General features: G+C 43.4%; 1 protein-coding gene across 1 annotated transcript in view; it reads right to left on the bottom strand.

The window, feature by feature from the left end:
- Positions 1–13,476, bottom strand: part of TXLNB (taxilin beta) — a 28,107-nt gene extending 14,631 nt beyond the window's left edge. Inside the window, exons 1-4 of the mRNA XM_080999813.1 lie at positions 13,288–13,476; positions 8,975–9,430; positions 7,732–7,823; positions 3,958–4,128 (exon numbers count right to left, since the gene is read on the bottom strand). Of these exons, the coding sequence (XP_080855939.1) occupies positions 3,958–4,128; positions 7,732–7,823; positions 8,975–9,416 (705 nt within the window). The 5' untranslated portion in view covers positions 9,417–9,430; positions 13,288–13,476. The remainder of the gene's footprint in view (positions 1–3,957; positions 4,129–7,731; positions 7,824–8,974; positions 9,431–13,287) is intronic.
- Between the last annotated feature and the right edge of the window lie 356 nt (positions 13,477–13,832).

The following is a 13,832-nucleotide window of genomic DNA, read 5'->3' on the forward strand; positions in this document are numbered from 1 at the left end:
AATTCAGATTACAAGATCAAAAACAGCAGGGCAGCTGCTTATACGGTTCACTTTTGCTGCAGAACAAATGGGAGTTGTCACCAGTGTATCCTGCAAAAAAAGAGTGCACTGTAGAAGCCAGATAATGAGCATAAAAACATCCACTAATGAGATAGTAGCTTTGAAAAGAGCAAGGAGTTACATCTGTGGGCAGACCAACACAAACAAAGATTTATTGTTACAGAAGATATAGTAACTGAATTAAGACTAAGGTTTCTAGCAGAGTACTTTTAAGCTGAAGGTAGTCCCCATGCTACGGTATCAGGTACCCTCAATGGACAAAAAATAGATTAAGAAAGCAGTATTTGGCTGCAGTTCATTTAATCCAAAAAGGCACAAACATGGATGTGGAGACTGCAAAAATGTTGCTGAGACTCCAATTCTATGCACACTTAATTGGGATGAAGTTCTATTGAATTTAGCAGCCCTTCCTTTGTAGTAAGCACACATAGGATTTGGAATGATTACCTCCCCATTTCCACTGCTGCAACACACTAGAAGGATTGTTGATATAATATGTTGAAGCTACAGTGGTACCTCGGGTTAAGAACTTAATTAGTTCTAGAGGTCCGTTCTTAACCTGAAACTGTTCTTAACCTGAGGTACCACTTTAGCTAATGGGGCTTCCCGCTGTCGCTGTGCTGCCGCCATGCAATTTCTGTTCTCAACCTGAAGTAAAGTTCTTAACCCGAGGTACTATTTCTGGGTTAGTGGAGTTTGTAACCTGAAGCATCTGTAACCCAAGGTACCACTGTATTTCATTTGTTTGTTTGTTTTCAAGCTAGGATTGGGAGCAGTTATCAGACTATGCACCCATGTGCTGGCCGGCTGTTTAAAACATTACAGTGGCAGCATAGCATAAATTCATTGCATATAGGTCCCCATTGCCACTGTTTCAATATCTTCCCATTTGAACATGTGCAATGTTATGTCAGAGAGACACATGGGAAATACAAAAAAACCAACAACCCCAGAGGTGGGTCAAGTAAAAGGTCTTTCCCAGTGCCAAATTGGTTTATCAAAATTAAATGCATTGGCTGCACTTATTAGATCCCAGTTAGCATGGTGAGGCAGGCATGCAGTCTTACTGAATGACTGGATATACATTCTGTGGCTTGTGTTGCAATAGATATTTGCAGAAGTGCCTCAGTGCTAAAACGCTGCTGGCAAGAAGGACACAAATATCTAAAAAGCACTTTGGCCTGGCAATACAAATAATTCTGTCATTTGCTTCACTGGTGCAACCCAACTGAGCAAAGCACAAAGTGCCCACCTCAGTGCCTTGCAGTTTGTTTCCTTAACAGGGAGCAAAGCTGTCTTCTTTCATTCCAGGTGCAATCAAAAGCACTGTTAACATGACACTGGTGTCCATACAATAACGGATGGGCATCTGTGATACTGTTGGCCTATAATTCCTATCAATCCCAGGCAGCATAGCCAATGATTGATGATGACAGAGTTGTGGTCCATCAACATCTGGAAGGTTCCTCACATCTGTCATACATAAATCAACAGGAATCTCTTAATGCAATCCAGAGAGATGCTGGGTAAATTTACCATATGCTCAGTCTGGGCCATATACCTGTACCTCTGTTCAGTCATTTTAGCACAAAACTGTAAATACTGGAAACAATAGCACAGCCTAAAAATTGCAATTATGGCACACAATTAATAACTAACTAGGAGATGGTCATTGTTCCTAATGTGAGAGGTGGGAATAAGGTAAGGTTACCAGACGTCCCCGTTTCCCGGGGACAGTCCCCTGACAAAATCCATCCATTCTGACCAAAGTTGAAAAGTGTCCCCGGATTCATGGGGAAAAATCTGGTAACCTTAGAATAAGGTGCACTCCAATCAGCATGCTTGTCACTCAAAAAAACATTAAACAGGGAGCACATCTACATTGTTGTTTAGTCGTTTAGTCGTGTCTGACTCTTCGTGACCCCATGGACCAGAGCACCCCAGGCACTCCTGTCTTCCACTGCCTCCTGCAGCTTGGCCAGACTCATGTTGGTAACTTCGAGAACACTGCCCAACCATCTCCTCCTCTGTCGTCCCCTTCTCCTTGTGCCCTCCATCTTTCCCAACATCAGGGTCTTTTCCAGGGAGTCTTGTCTTCTCATGAAGTGGCCAAAGTATTGGAGCCTCAGCTTCATGATCTGTCCTTCCAGTGAGCACTCAGGGCTGATTTCCTTAAGAATGGATGCGTTTGATCTTCTTGCAGTCCATGGGACTCTCAAGAGTCTCCTCCAGCACCATAATTCAAAAGCATCAATTCTTCGGCGATCAGCCTTCTTTATGGCCCAGCTCTCACTTCCATACATCACTACTGGGAAAACCATAGCTTTAACTATACGGACCTTTGTTGGCAAGGTGATGTCTCTGCTTTTTAAGATGCTGTCTAGGTTTGCCATCGCCTTTCTCCCAAGGAGCAGGCGTCTTTTAATTTCGTGACTGCTGTCACCATCTGCAGTGATCATGGAGCCCAAGAAAGTAAAATCTCTCACTGCCTCCATTTCTTCCCCTTCTATTTGCCAGGAGGTGATGGGCTCAGTGGCCATGATCTTCGTTCTTTTGATGTTGAGCTTCAGACCATATTTTGTGCTCTCCTCTTTCACCCTCATTAAAAGGTTCTTTAATTCCTCTTCACTTTCTGCCATCAAGGTTGTGTCATCTGCATATCTGAGGTTGTTGATATTTCTTCCGGCGATCTTAATTCCGGCTTGGGATTCATCCAGCCCAGCCTTTCGCATGATGAATTCTACATATAAGTTAAATAAGCAAGGAGACAATATACAACCTTGCCGTACTCCTTTCCCAATTTTGAACCAATCAGTTGTTCCATATCCAGTTCTAACGGTAGCTTCTTGTCCCACGTAGAGATTTCTCAGGAGACAGATGAGGTGATCAGGCACTCCCATTTCTTTAAGAACTTGCCATAGTTTGCTGTGGTCGACACAGTCAAAGGCTTTTGCATAGTCAATGAAGCAGAAGTAGATGTCTTTCTGGAACTCTCTAGCTTTCTCCATAATCCAGCGCATGTTTGCAATTTGGTCTCTGGTTCCTCTGCCCCTTCGAAATCCAGCTTGCACTTCTGGGAGTTCTCGGTCCACATACTGCTTAAGCCTGCCTTGTAGAATTTTAAGCATAACCTTGCTAGCGTGTGAAATGAGTGCAATTGTGCAGTAGTTAGAGCATTCTTTGACACTGCCCTTCTTGGGGATTGGGATGTAGACTGATCTTCTCCAATCCTCTGGCCACTGCTGAGTTTTCCAAATTTGCTGGCATACACATCTACATTATACTATTGTAAAGTTGCCTGGGCAGCACAAAATGGATTTGGAGCAATGTAAACCCACATTTACTTTGCTTACAAAAGTACAAATATGAGCAAAAATTGAAGCAGTGTGCCGCTACCAGGCTATTCAAAAAGTGGTCCTGTACTTTCAAGCATTTCCAGACTTGAGCTAATTCACAGCCCTCTTTTCTCTCCATTCCAATAATGTAAAAACAGCCATTTCTCCACACAGATACACTCTAAACCTGTCAGAGTTTGCCAGTTAACTCCCAAACATTGACTGCCATTGAAAAACTAATCCACTGCACAAGAGAATCCTTGGCCATCAGCCACAATATATTTAAACTGATTTGAAATAGTGTCATGGCATCTTCTGAAGACCATTGAATTGGGATTCGAGAATGCTTCAAATTCCTTGCTAAAGACAGTTCACTTATCCATAGGACTACAAATTGCCAGACTTTCTGGATTGGGAATAGACAAGTTAGTGCAGTTGTCAGTGTGTTCTTCTCAGGCCTTGTTCCATGCCTATAAAGCACGGCTCTGAGTGGTTTAAGAGTGGCTTTCCCAGGGGGAAAGCAACGGGAGAAGAGGAAGTGTGGATAAGCCCTCTGTTTTACCTTCAGGGTTTTGTTGTGTCTTTGTAGCTCTCTGCAGAGACTTTCCAGTTTGCTTCGGGCAAGGACGGCTCTACTGTGTTCACTCTGCAACTGGTCCTTCTCCTTTGTGAGCTGTGTCTGCCTTTTCTGCAGATACTTTAGTTTCTTCTGTTCAGAACGATGTTCCTCCAGCTAAAAAATAAAAGGGGGGGAGGTAAAGGGAGGACAGAAACTAATATTTATTTGAGTGGGAGTTCTGGTTTGCTGCAGGGAACCATTAAATCATCTGCCTCCCATGACTGCTCATTTTGTTTTTACAGCGAAGAGATAAAATGAGAGTTGTGCTTAATTGATTGATAAGTTGCTAGGACAATGATCCTGTTCTTAATAAACCACTTTCCCAGCAAATCAGGCCGCTAGCTGTATAGTGGTTTTTACCTTTGGAAAGCAGAACTCTTGGATGGTGGCCGTGACCGGCATTTGCATCTGCCCTGGGAGTGGAGGGAATTGTCCTGGCTGCCTGAGCTTGCACCTTTTAACAGCAGCTTGCTATGCAGAAATCACCAGGCAAAGCTTTTTATAGAACTGAGATAAGCATCACCACCTACTAATGGCTTCACAGCTGGTAAAGAGGCACAAGACTAAAATTCACTTTAAAAGTTGACAATTTTACCCATGACATCACTGCAAGACCTTTCAGCAGCTTCCTTGACCTCACTCATCTCAGCCCAGGCATAGATTTTGCTAAGCTGTCATCCCCCTTGGGCACAGCACAAGACAATGATAAAAGAAAGCGGCTGAAAAACCAAGGTTTCAATAAGCATTACTTAAAGGTGGACAGCTCCAAAAGAAATTGTTCCAAATTAAATAGTGGCTGGCCAAAGGAAATATGAGGTCAGACCAAAGTCTGGTTCCTGTAACCTGAAGCTGTAACTGTTCATTTCAGAATAGGTGGTTTGAGGTTTGTAGCAGGTCTTTTTCATTTTTTAAAAAATGATAAAGTAATTTTAACACTTGCTGAAAGGAAAACAATTATCTGACTTGTGGTCGCTCCTTTCCCCCCTGGAGAAGCTGGAAGGCTTTGTATTGGTGGTCAAAACAGGCTTTCTTCAGTCATTCCTGTCCAAGTTTATCAAACAAGGGTGGACATGCATCACTTCAACAGCAAATGTTCTGCCTTACAATTTTTAAAAACATTTTTAACCAAAATGCTGTTTCCCCTCCCTCAGCCCAATTTGCTCCTGAAAAATATTCTGGGTAATGCTTTTTTAAAGTTTTGATTTTAATATCTTATGGATTATTCCGTATCTCTCTATAATATCGGACTCTTTGTATTATATGGTGTCTGTTGAACCTGATCTTAAGGCTCGTTAAGAGTTTGGGTGTAATCTTCGACACCTCCCTTTCCATGGAGGCGCAGATTGCAGCTATAACAAAGGCGGCATTTTTCCATCTCCGCCAAGCTAAGCAGTTGGCTCCTTACCTCTCTCGCCCTGACCTAGCCACTGTGATCCATGCGACGGTCACCTTCAGACTGGATTATTGTAACTCGCTCTACGTGGGGCTGCCCTTGAGACTGACCCAGAAACTCCAGCGGGTGCAGAATGCTGCAGCGAGACTCCTTACGAGGTCTCCGCTGCGAGATCACATTCACCCGGTGCTATACCAGCTGCACTGGCTCCCGTTGGAGTACAGGATCAGGTTTAAGGTGCTGGTTTTAACCTTTAAAGCCGTATACGGCCTAGGACCCTCGTACCTACGGGACCGCCTCTCCTGGTATGCCCCACAAAGAAACTTACGGTCTTCGAATAAAAACATCTTGAAGGTCCCAGGCCACAGAGAAGTTAGGCTGGCCTCAACTAGAGCCAGGGCTTTTTCGGCTGTGGCTCCGATCTGGTGGAACACTCTGTCACAAGAGACCAGGGCCCTGCAGGACTTGACATCTTTCCGCAGGGCCTGCAAGACAGAGCTGTTCCACCAGGCCTTTGGCCAGGGCACAGCCTGACTCCCTCCCTCGGCAATCTTCGTGGAGCTCTGGCCCAATGGTTGCCAGTGGCTTGAATTAATTAATTTTATAATGAATGATTTTAGACTGTTGTTTATGCTGTACTTTTGTACTGTTTTATTGTTGTTAGCCGCCCTGAGCCCGGCTTCGGCTGGGGAGGGCGGGATATAAATAAAATTTATTATTATTATTATTATTATTATTATTATTATTATTATTATTATCTCTGCTTTTATAATGTTCTGAGCGGTGTGAGATTCTGGGGTACCAGGATCTGTGTTTCCTTTTGGACAATGAGGCACAGCAGAGACTGTGGTGTCTTTATGATATATGGTTTATTTGCTCATATATACAATCTGAGTGTAGATTTGAGAGGTTCTGCAGCATCAGTTTCCAGTAAGTTTCTGTTCCTCTCACAACAACTCCAGCCTTGCAGCCAGCAGCAACCAGTCGTGCCTCTCTCTGACCCCTAACTTCCTCCTGTCAAATAGTTCCCCCTTAGCATTTATTGTCTCTGCCTTTTCTAACTTAGGGAGAGTTCCTGCCCTTTTGATGTGCTAGTGGCTCATTATCCCCAGGCCATTCCCTCAAAGGAAATTAGGCTGACTCCATTACCTTTCAACTCCTGTTGATTTCCAAGGATTAAGAACCACCTAAGACACAACTTAGGAAGTTTGCCCAGCATAATTAATTAATGTTAATTAAATGACTAGAAGTGTCTAGCACACAGGTGAAATACACACATGAATCTATCTTAAAACACACAGAGTCCAGCTTTCCCCCAGTTCTAACACACAAGCTCTAATTAAATTCCAACTACTATACCAAGGCATTCAGCACCTGCAAACTTCTAACAATATGATGTCTCAGAACTAAGCTTGCCAAGTTGCAACCCTGATAAAGCAAGAGCGGGACATGATGGAGCTGAAGCTATGCTGGTCTATTCCTTATATATGCCTTGCTCCTTCATCCTCACCCCTCACCTCTACTTGCTGCCTCAAGCACGACCCCAACATCAGACCTTAGAGGGGTCAAATGAGAGGTCCAAGGGAAAACCATATGTGTGTATGTGTGTGTGTGTGTGGGGGGGGAATTCTCTCTTCTTATTGCTCCAGCAGGGCTCTTAGAAGCATAATATCAGCCCCCAGGTTGTAACCCAAAAACCCAACATCGCATCACATATAAGAGCACACAAAGTGCCCTGCCTGCTGGATAAGACCAAGTCCAGGAATATGCGAAGAACATATAAAGGCATATTGTACCAAATCAGACCACTGGCCCATCTAGCTCAATAGTGGCTCTCCAGGGTTTCAGCCAGGTGCTTTCCCCAGCCCCACCTGGAGACTGAACCTAGGATCTTCTGCCACAGTGCTATGACCCTTCCTAATGTTCCCACAGGGGCCAAGCAGGTGCCTAAAGGAAGTTCTCAAGTAGGACATGAGGATAAGTTGCACCCCAGCAACTGGTGTTCTGTGAATAATATATTGCCCAATTCCCTTTTATAGCTGTCTGTGCTGCTGGCCATCGCTACATCTCATCCTCATTGGATGACCCTCAGCTGTATTCTATGAGAGATGGAGAGAACTTCTTTCAATCTACTTTCTTCACACCATGCATCATTTCAAACACTTATCATGTCCTTCCTTGCTTGCTAAAAAGCCCCCAGGGGAGGAAAAGTTGTTTTAGCTGTCCCCTTTCTGCACTTTCACCAGCTCTACAATATTATTTTTAGATGTATACACTTTAAAGTGGGGCTGTCTCTATCCTTTCTCCGTAGCTGCTATACTAACCAGTTCAGCATACTTCTTAAATAGGATCTCCAGCTTCTCTTCTGGGGTATTCAGCTTGTTCAAATGTTGCATCAGCAGGGTAGCTTCTTTTCCTGAAGTAATTTTTAAAAAGGACATTCTCACAGAGAGCACTTCATGCAAAATACAAGAATTTTTAACAACTGGAAGCTGCATTTTAAATTGGTTTTGGCTTCTATATTTGGAAATGTTAGCAGCAGTTTGTGTGGAACATTTCTCTTTAGATTTCTGCCAGGTGCTTCTGAAGCAACTTTAGGTGACCTTCTTTTAAGTATGGTAGTAGCGTAGGGGTTGTCACTGTAGCACCCTTGTGCCACACTGGTTGTGGCTACCCATATGTTACCCATGTGCTACACGTGCTTTCTGGTTGGCAAATGGGCTCATGGGCTCCAAAAGGTTGGTGATCCTTGTTGCAGTGGTTCTATTTCCACATTTTTGCCAGACAGCCAGGCTAATTTTTAGTATGATGTTTAGTGCAAGTTCAAGATGGATGAAACATTTACTGAAGAAGATACTTTAGCAATTAAGCTGTATATAAATCCAATACAGTCGTACCTTGGTTTTCTAACAGCTTAGTTCCCAAATGTATTGGCTCCCAAATAACTGAAACCCGGAAGTGACTGTTCCGGTTTTTGAATGTTCTTTTGGAAGCCGAACGTCCAACGGGGATTCTGATATGGCTGCAGGAGCTTCCTGCAGCCAATCAGAAGCCACGCTTTGGTTTCCGAACGCTGTGGAAGCCGAACGGACTTCTGGACGGATTCCGTTCAACTTCCAAGTTATGACTGTAATAATAATAATAGCCTAAATCAGCCTTTTTCAACCTGTGGGTCCCCAGATGTTGTTGGACTACAACTCCCATCACCCCTAGCTAGCAAGGCCAGAGCTCAAGGATGATGGGAGTTGTAGTCCAACATCATCTGGGGACCCACAGGCTTGAGAACTGCTGGTAAATGCTGCTTTGCATTATTGCACCCACAAAATATACAAGTCTAGGTGTGATGTACAGAATTGTACCATCAGTTAATTGCCATGTATGTCCATTATTGCGTCACATATTAAAAATAAAACTAAAAACTGGTTTCTGGCCAGAGCCAAGAAGAAAATGTGTACTTTTGGTACCAAACAATTAAATGTTATGGAGACGACCACTGCGGCACCTTTTCCAACATAGCCAATGAGTCCTATTAAGTTCTGCATTTCAGTTACGCAAGGAGCTACTTGCCTAGTCCCTTCAGGATTTTCTTTTCCAGCTTCTGTTCTTTCTGGCTGCTGGATTCCTTTGATCCAGACGCATCCCCAGAAGCTGCCTGTTCCTTCTCAGCCTCATCATGGGCATCCTCATATTCTCCATCCTCATTATTAAAGGAATCTCCTTTCTCAGGTCTGTCTGTTGTCGCTTTAGCATTCCTTTCCTCCACCAGGCTGGCAGCTGACCCGTAGGTTTTAATAATGTCCTCCAGCTGTCGGCTCAGCTCCTCAGATATATCGCACAGCTTTATTTCAGGCTGAGAATGCGCTGCGTTCTCAGGGGACAGAGGCCTCGGAGGCGACTTTTCACTTTGTTTCTCTAGACCATTCTCAGTAGGCAGCGCTTCAGAGCTGCTTATGGGAGGTGGGGGTTGCTGGTCAGGCTGAGGGCCAGCTCCATTTTGGTCATGCTCCATTCTTGGGATGTTACCTGGGTGTGAGACAAAGTTAGGCTTTTATCTACACCAGCAATCAAGAATAGAGTAAAAACTGCCAAAGAAGGCCATGCCTGTTGATAGTAGTAAAGATTATATTTAGCACTGGCATTTTAGACAACCTAGATATTTATTTATTTAGCCCTTTCATGTATCTTCCTTCCACACACATTCAAACAGTTTTGCCATTCACTGCAGCCCTCTGGAAAAACTGTAGGTTTTGTGCATTTGTCCCAATTAATGGCGATTAATCAGAAACTACTTGGCCATAGTCTTTCTTTTAGCATCAATAGATTTATCTAAACAAGATTCATTGGTCATAGTCATGGTATTCATTGTTTCGTTTCAGCTTTGCCTAAAGGCTTTTCAGAGGACTGTTTCATTGTACAAGAAATGGGAAGCTGAGAAAAGTTATTTCCTTAATCAATAAATCACAATATTTTGTTGCAAAAAAGAGAGAAAATTTCCTTCAGCTAGCGCATTTATTCTTATTACAGCTAATTCTTTATGTTCTGGCGTAGCCAAACATTCCATAGTTCAACAAGAACAAAGGATGAAGAGGAATTTCACACCTTAAGATTTTTTAAATTGTCTCATTCTTTTTCCCTGAGATATATTTTTGTTGCATCATATATGAAAGTAATCTCCTCTTTCCTTTTGGTAGTTCCAATGTGTGGGAGGCTAATTTTTATTTATATATTTTGTATTTGAACTGGGGTGATAAAGGAATTTCCTCTTATTCCCATATCTAAGGAGAAACAATGTGCCTTTTACCACAGAATATCCCAGGTAACGAGTGGTATGTTTTCTCCAATATTTTGAGCCCATTTTGTCATCTAGTCTTTTATTTGCTCTGGTTCTGTGTCATCTCTATTAAGCAGGCAATGTATTTTTGCAGACATACGTTTCTTGATCTTCATAATTACTGTAGTTCAAATTCTGTCACATGTCTTGTCTGCCAATTTGATCCAACGTATTACTGTATGCATGATCTAACTTGAAAGTACTCAAACCAAGGGGAATTTATTCCCAGTAATTTGCCGTGAATTGCTATGTAAGAAATCATTTCCCATTAGTAAACCAAACCCTTAATCCCCAAAAGATTATTTTTTTTGCAGAACAAAAAGCCATGCCCCATTATTTTGCCCAGTGTTGACTCTCTCTATCTCTTTTTAGCACACGTTAGTAAAAAAAACCTCTTTGATTTACTGTGGCAATTTTATCTTCAACAGAGGGCATCATCAAGAAATTGCTGGTAGAAAATCACAGACTTTGTGATTGGAACATAAGGAAGGAGAGAGAAACTGGGATCAACATATCATAGAGCAGCTTCCCCCAATCTTGTTGTTAGACTACAACTCCCATTATTCTCAGCTATTTGCAATGCTGCCTTGGGCTGATGGGATACGTAAGCCAAAACATGTAGAGGGCGCCAGGCTTATGGTATAGTGGGCCCAAGTCACTACGAAGAAGACAGTCCCCCATGTGCTACAACAGATGCAAATATAGTGGAACCTCTACTCACGACCACAATCTGTTCTGGAGGCCCGTCTAGAAGTTGAAACGGGTCGCTGAGAGAGGCACTGTTGTGTGCAGGCGGCGATAGCTGCTCCTGCGCATGTGTGAATGGCGGCAAACCTGCCGGTTACTTCCGGGTTTGCCGCAGACATTGGGCGAAATGGACGCGAGTGGAGGTGGACGTAAGAAGAGGTTTGACTGTACCAAACAGCCTTTGAGGGCAGCTCAATGCAGAAGAAGAATCCTCGTATTGTTATTTAGTCTCAGGATCAATGGTGGCTGTCAGGGCTGAAGCTGAAGTAAAAGGCTGCAGGCTCCTTACTAAGTGGTGGGCCCATGTAGGGCCCATGCAAACAATAAATAAATAAAATGCCATTTTAGACATGATAGACTGCAGAACTGCAACCCACACCAGTCATGGGCATAATCTTCGTATCTGCCTCAAGACCTGCTGACCATTCCCAGTTAGTTAGTAGACAAAGACAGAGTTTTGTAATCTAGAAGTAAAGTAGCAAGCTAGAGAGAGAGTCAGAGCAATGTTTGAGAGCGATGCTTGATTTCTGTTTGAATCTAAGGCTTGAGCTATGGGAGAAACAAGACCCTTTTGGGGTGTTAATGCTGTGAACGCCTCCATCGTAGGCTCAGGTTGTATAAATGTGTAAATAAACCATATATCGTAAAGACACCACAGTCTCTGCTGTGCCTCATTTCCAAAAGGAAACACGAACTCTGCGTATGTGCCTGGAATCCCTGGAATCTCATGCTGCTCGGAGATTGGGGTAGCATGCAAGAATATATTGCTTTTGTGGCAGAAAGGAAACTGATCTAGTTTATAAAATAAGCAAGCCATGTGCAACTTTAATCTATGCACCTATGTCCACTTGCTAACCACAGCTTGATAGTAGTGTATCCCATACACAGGTATACTGATGTGGAAAGAGTACGTTTATACATGGGGAAGCCCTGTGCTGTTAACCTGTATTTGACCGACTTCAGGAGGTTGTGGCTGAACCCAGTTTGTTTACCACTAAAAACACAGCAGTTATTTAACACATTCCTTTCCAATGGTGTTCTTGTTAACAGTCGGAGCAAAAGTTTTCTCCCTTTCCAAGAGGGAGCTCCCTTTCTAAGCTTCTCTTACCAATTCATTACACTTGGCACTCATGTTAAAATAGATTCTGAACAACTGATCAACCGACAAAAGCAAGCTGCCTTAAAAAATGTGTTTTGGGTCTTCCTCTTTATTGCAGGGATGAATTACAGAAAGTGCCACTTTCCTTGTCACAAGGTCTTTTTCTCCCAGTAGAGGAGTTCAGAAGTTTGCAGGACTTGCCTATTTTTAGCTTCCCACCCCCCTCCCCTCAAATCCAACAGAAAGACACATGGCACCTGCTCTGAAGTCATGAGTTATTTTAAGCCCATCTAAAAAAAGGATGACAGTGATGATCCTTGATAACTGCCTTTATTCCTCACATTCACCCAACAAAACAAATAAAGAATTCTACCATGCCAGCTCACCATAGGTATATTTCACAGCCCAAATCCTAGGCCTATGTGCTTGGAAACAAGTCCCACTATGTTCTGTGAGAATTACTCCCTAAGTAAGCAGGTATAGGCTTACACTGTCAGCCACTGAGTGCAGATTATTTAAAAGTTAAGCATCACAGAGAAAAGCAAACAGTGCGCTTCTATTATTGTTTGTTGTCAAAAGCTAAACAACACACCTGTCAAGTGTCCAGTGCTGCTTTTGCTGCATGGTTCTTCTGTATACAGAATTACAGTTGTGCAATTTCTGTAAGGCTTTAAGCACTGTAGTTTGTCAAAACGGACGTCGGAAAGGCACTCTGATGCACAATGAATTCACAGAGATGTGAAATCCATAGTGTTAGAGTTTCAAAACAGCCCCCAAGCCAAAACTGTTCTAGAAACACATATAGGCTGCTTTGCTTTGTGCTTAAATCTTAACCACCATTATTTATTTTTGCAACGAAAACACAAGAGTTTCCTCATACCGCACAGTCTTATCCTAATACTGCTTTAAATTTCCCTCCTCCAAAAAACATCAACTTCACACTGGTCTCCTTCACTGGAAGCTCCGGTAAGGCTATTTACCTCACAATGCAATTCTATATGTGACTACTCAAATGTAAGGCCCACTGAATTGAGTGGGGCTTATTCCCAGGTTAGTGGATACGGGCTTGCAGCTGTAGTTTCTTCTTCCATAGTCGCAATCACATGCTCACACTATTTAAAGCTCGTGCACCAAAATATTGTTTGAAAACTTCCATAGTTGTTTCTCAACCATGCTGCCAGCTATCGACTTTGTCACACTTACCTGGGGGGAGAAAAAGGAGCAGAAGAGAAGAAGATGGCAGGAGGAGGCCCAAAAGAACGACAAGAGAGGAAGAACCAAGAGCAATAGGAAACTTTCCCTCTGTTCCTGCCACAGAGGGCGGGAGGAGTGGATGACACAGCAGGCAAGAATACTCCTCTCCAGAGTTTGGCTGCGAGCTCCCAAGACCAAATGCCAAATAGAACAGAGCTCTTGGGCCTTTAACAACTGTGTGGAATGATGAAGGAATTTCAGCAGGTGCAGCTCAACACACAGGCAGGGAAAAGTTGCACTCTGCACACACCGTACATTGAAAGCATTCTCCCCTGCTCCCAAGAATTGGGAGCATTGCCTTCTTCCCGGCAACCAAGGGAGAAGCCCCTTGTCCTCCACTTGCCCTTTCTCCAGAATGCTGTTCCCAGATGGCAGCAGGACGTTAAGGGTGCTGAGCCTGCTTAGGAGCACTGGCGGAGGAAGGGGGTTGCGGGAGGTGCGGTCTGCCCCAGGTGTCATCCCTGAGGGTCTGTGTATGTGACATCGCTGCGCTG

This window comes from Podarcis pityusensis, assembly GCF_964106645.2.
Source record: "Podarcis pityusensis genome assembly, chromosome: 3".
Taxonomy (NCBI): domain Eukaryota; kingdom Metazoa; phylum Chordata; class Lepidosauria; order Squamata; family Lacertidae; genus Podarcis; species Podarcis pityusensis.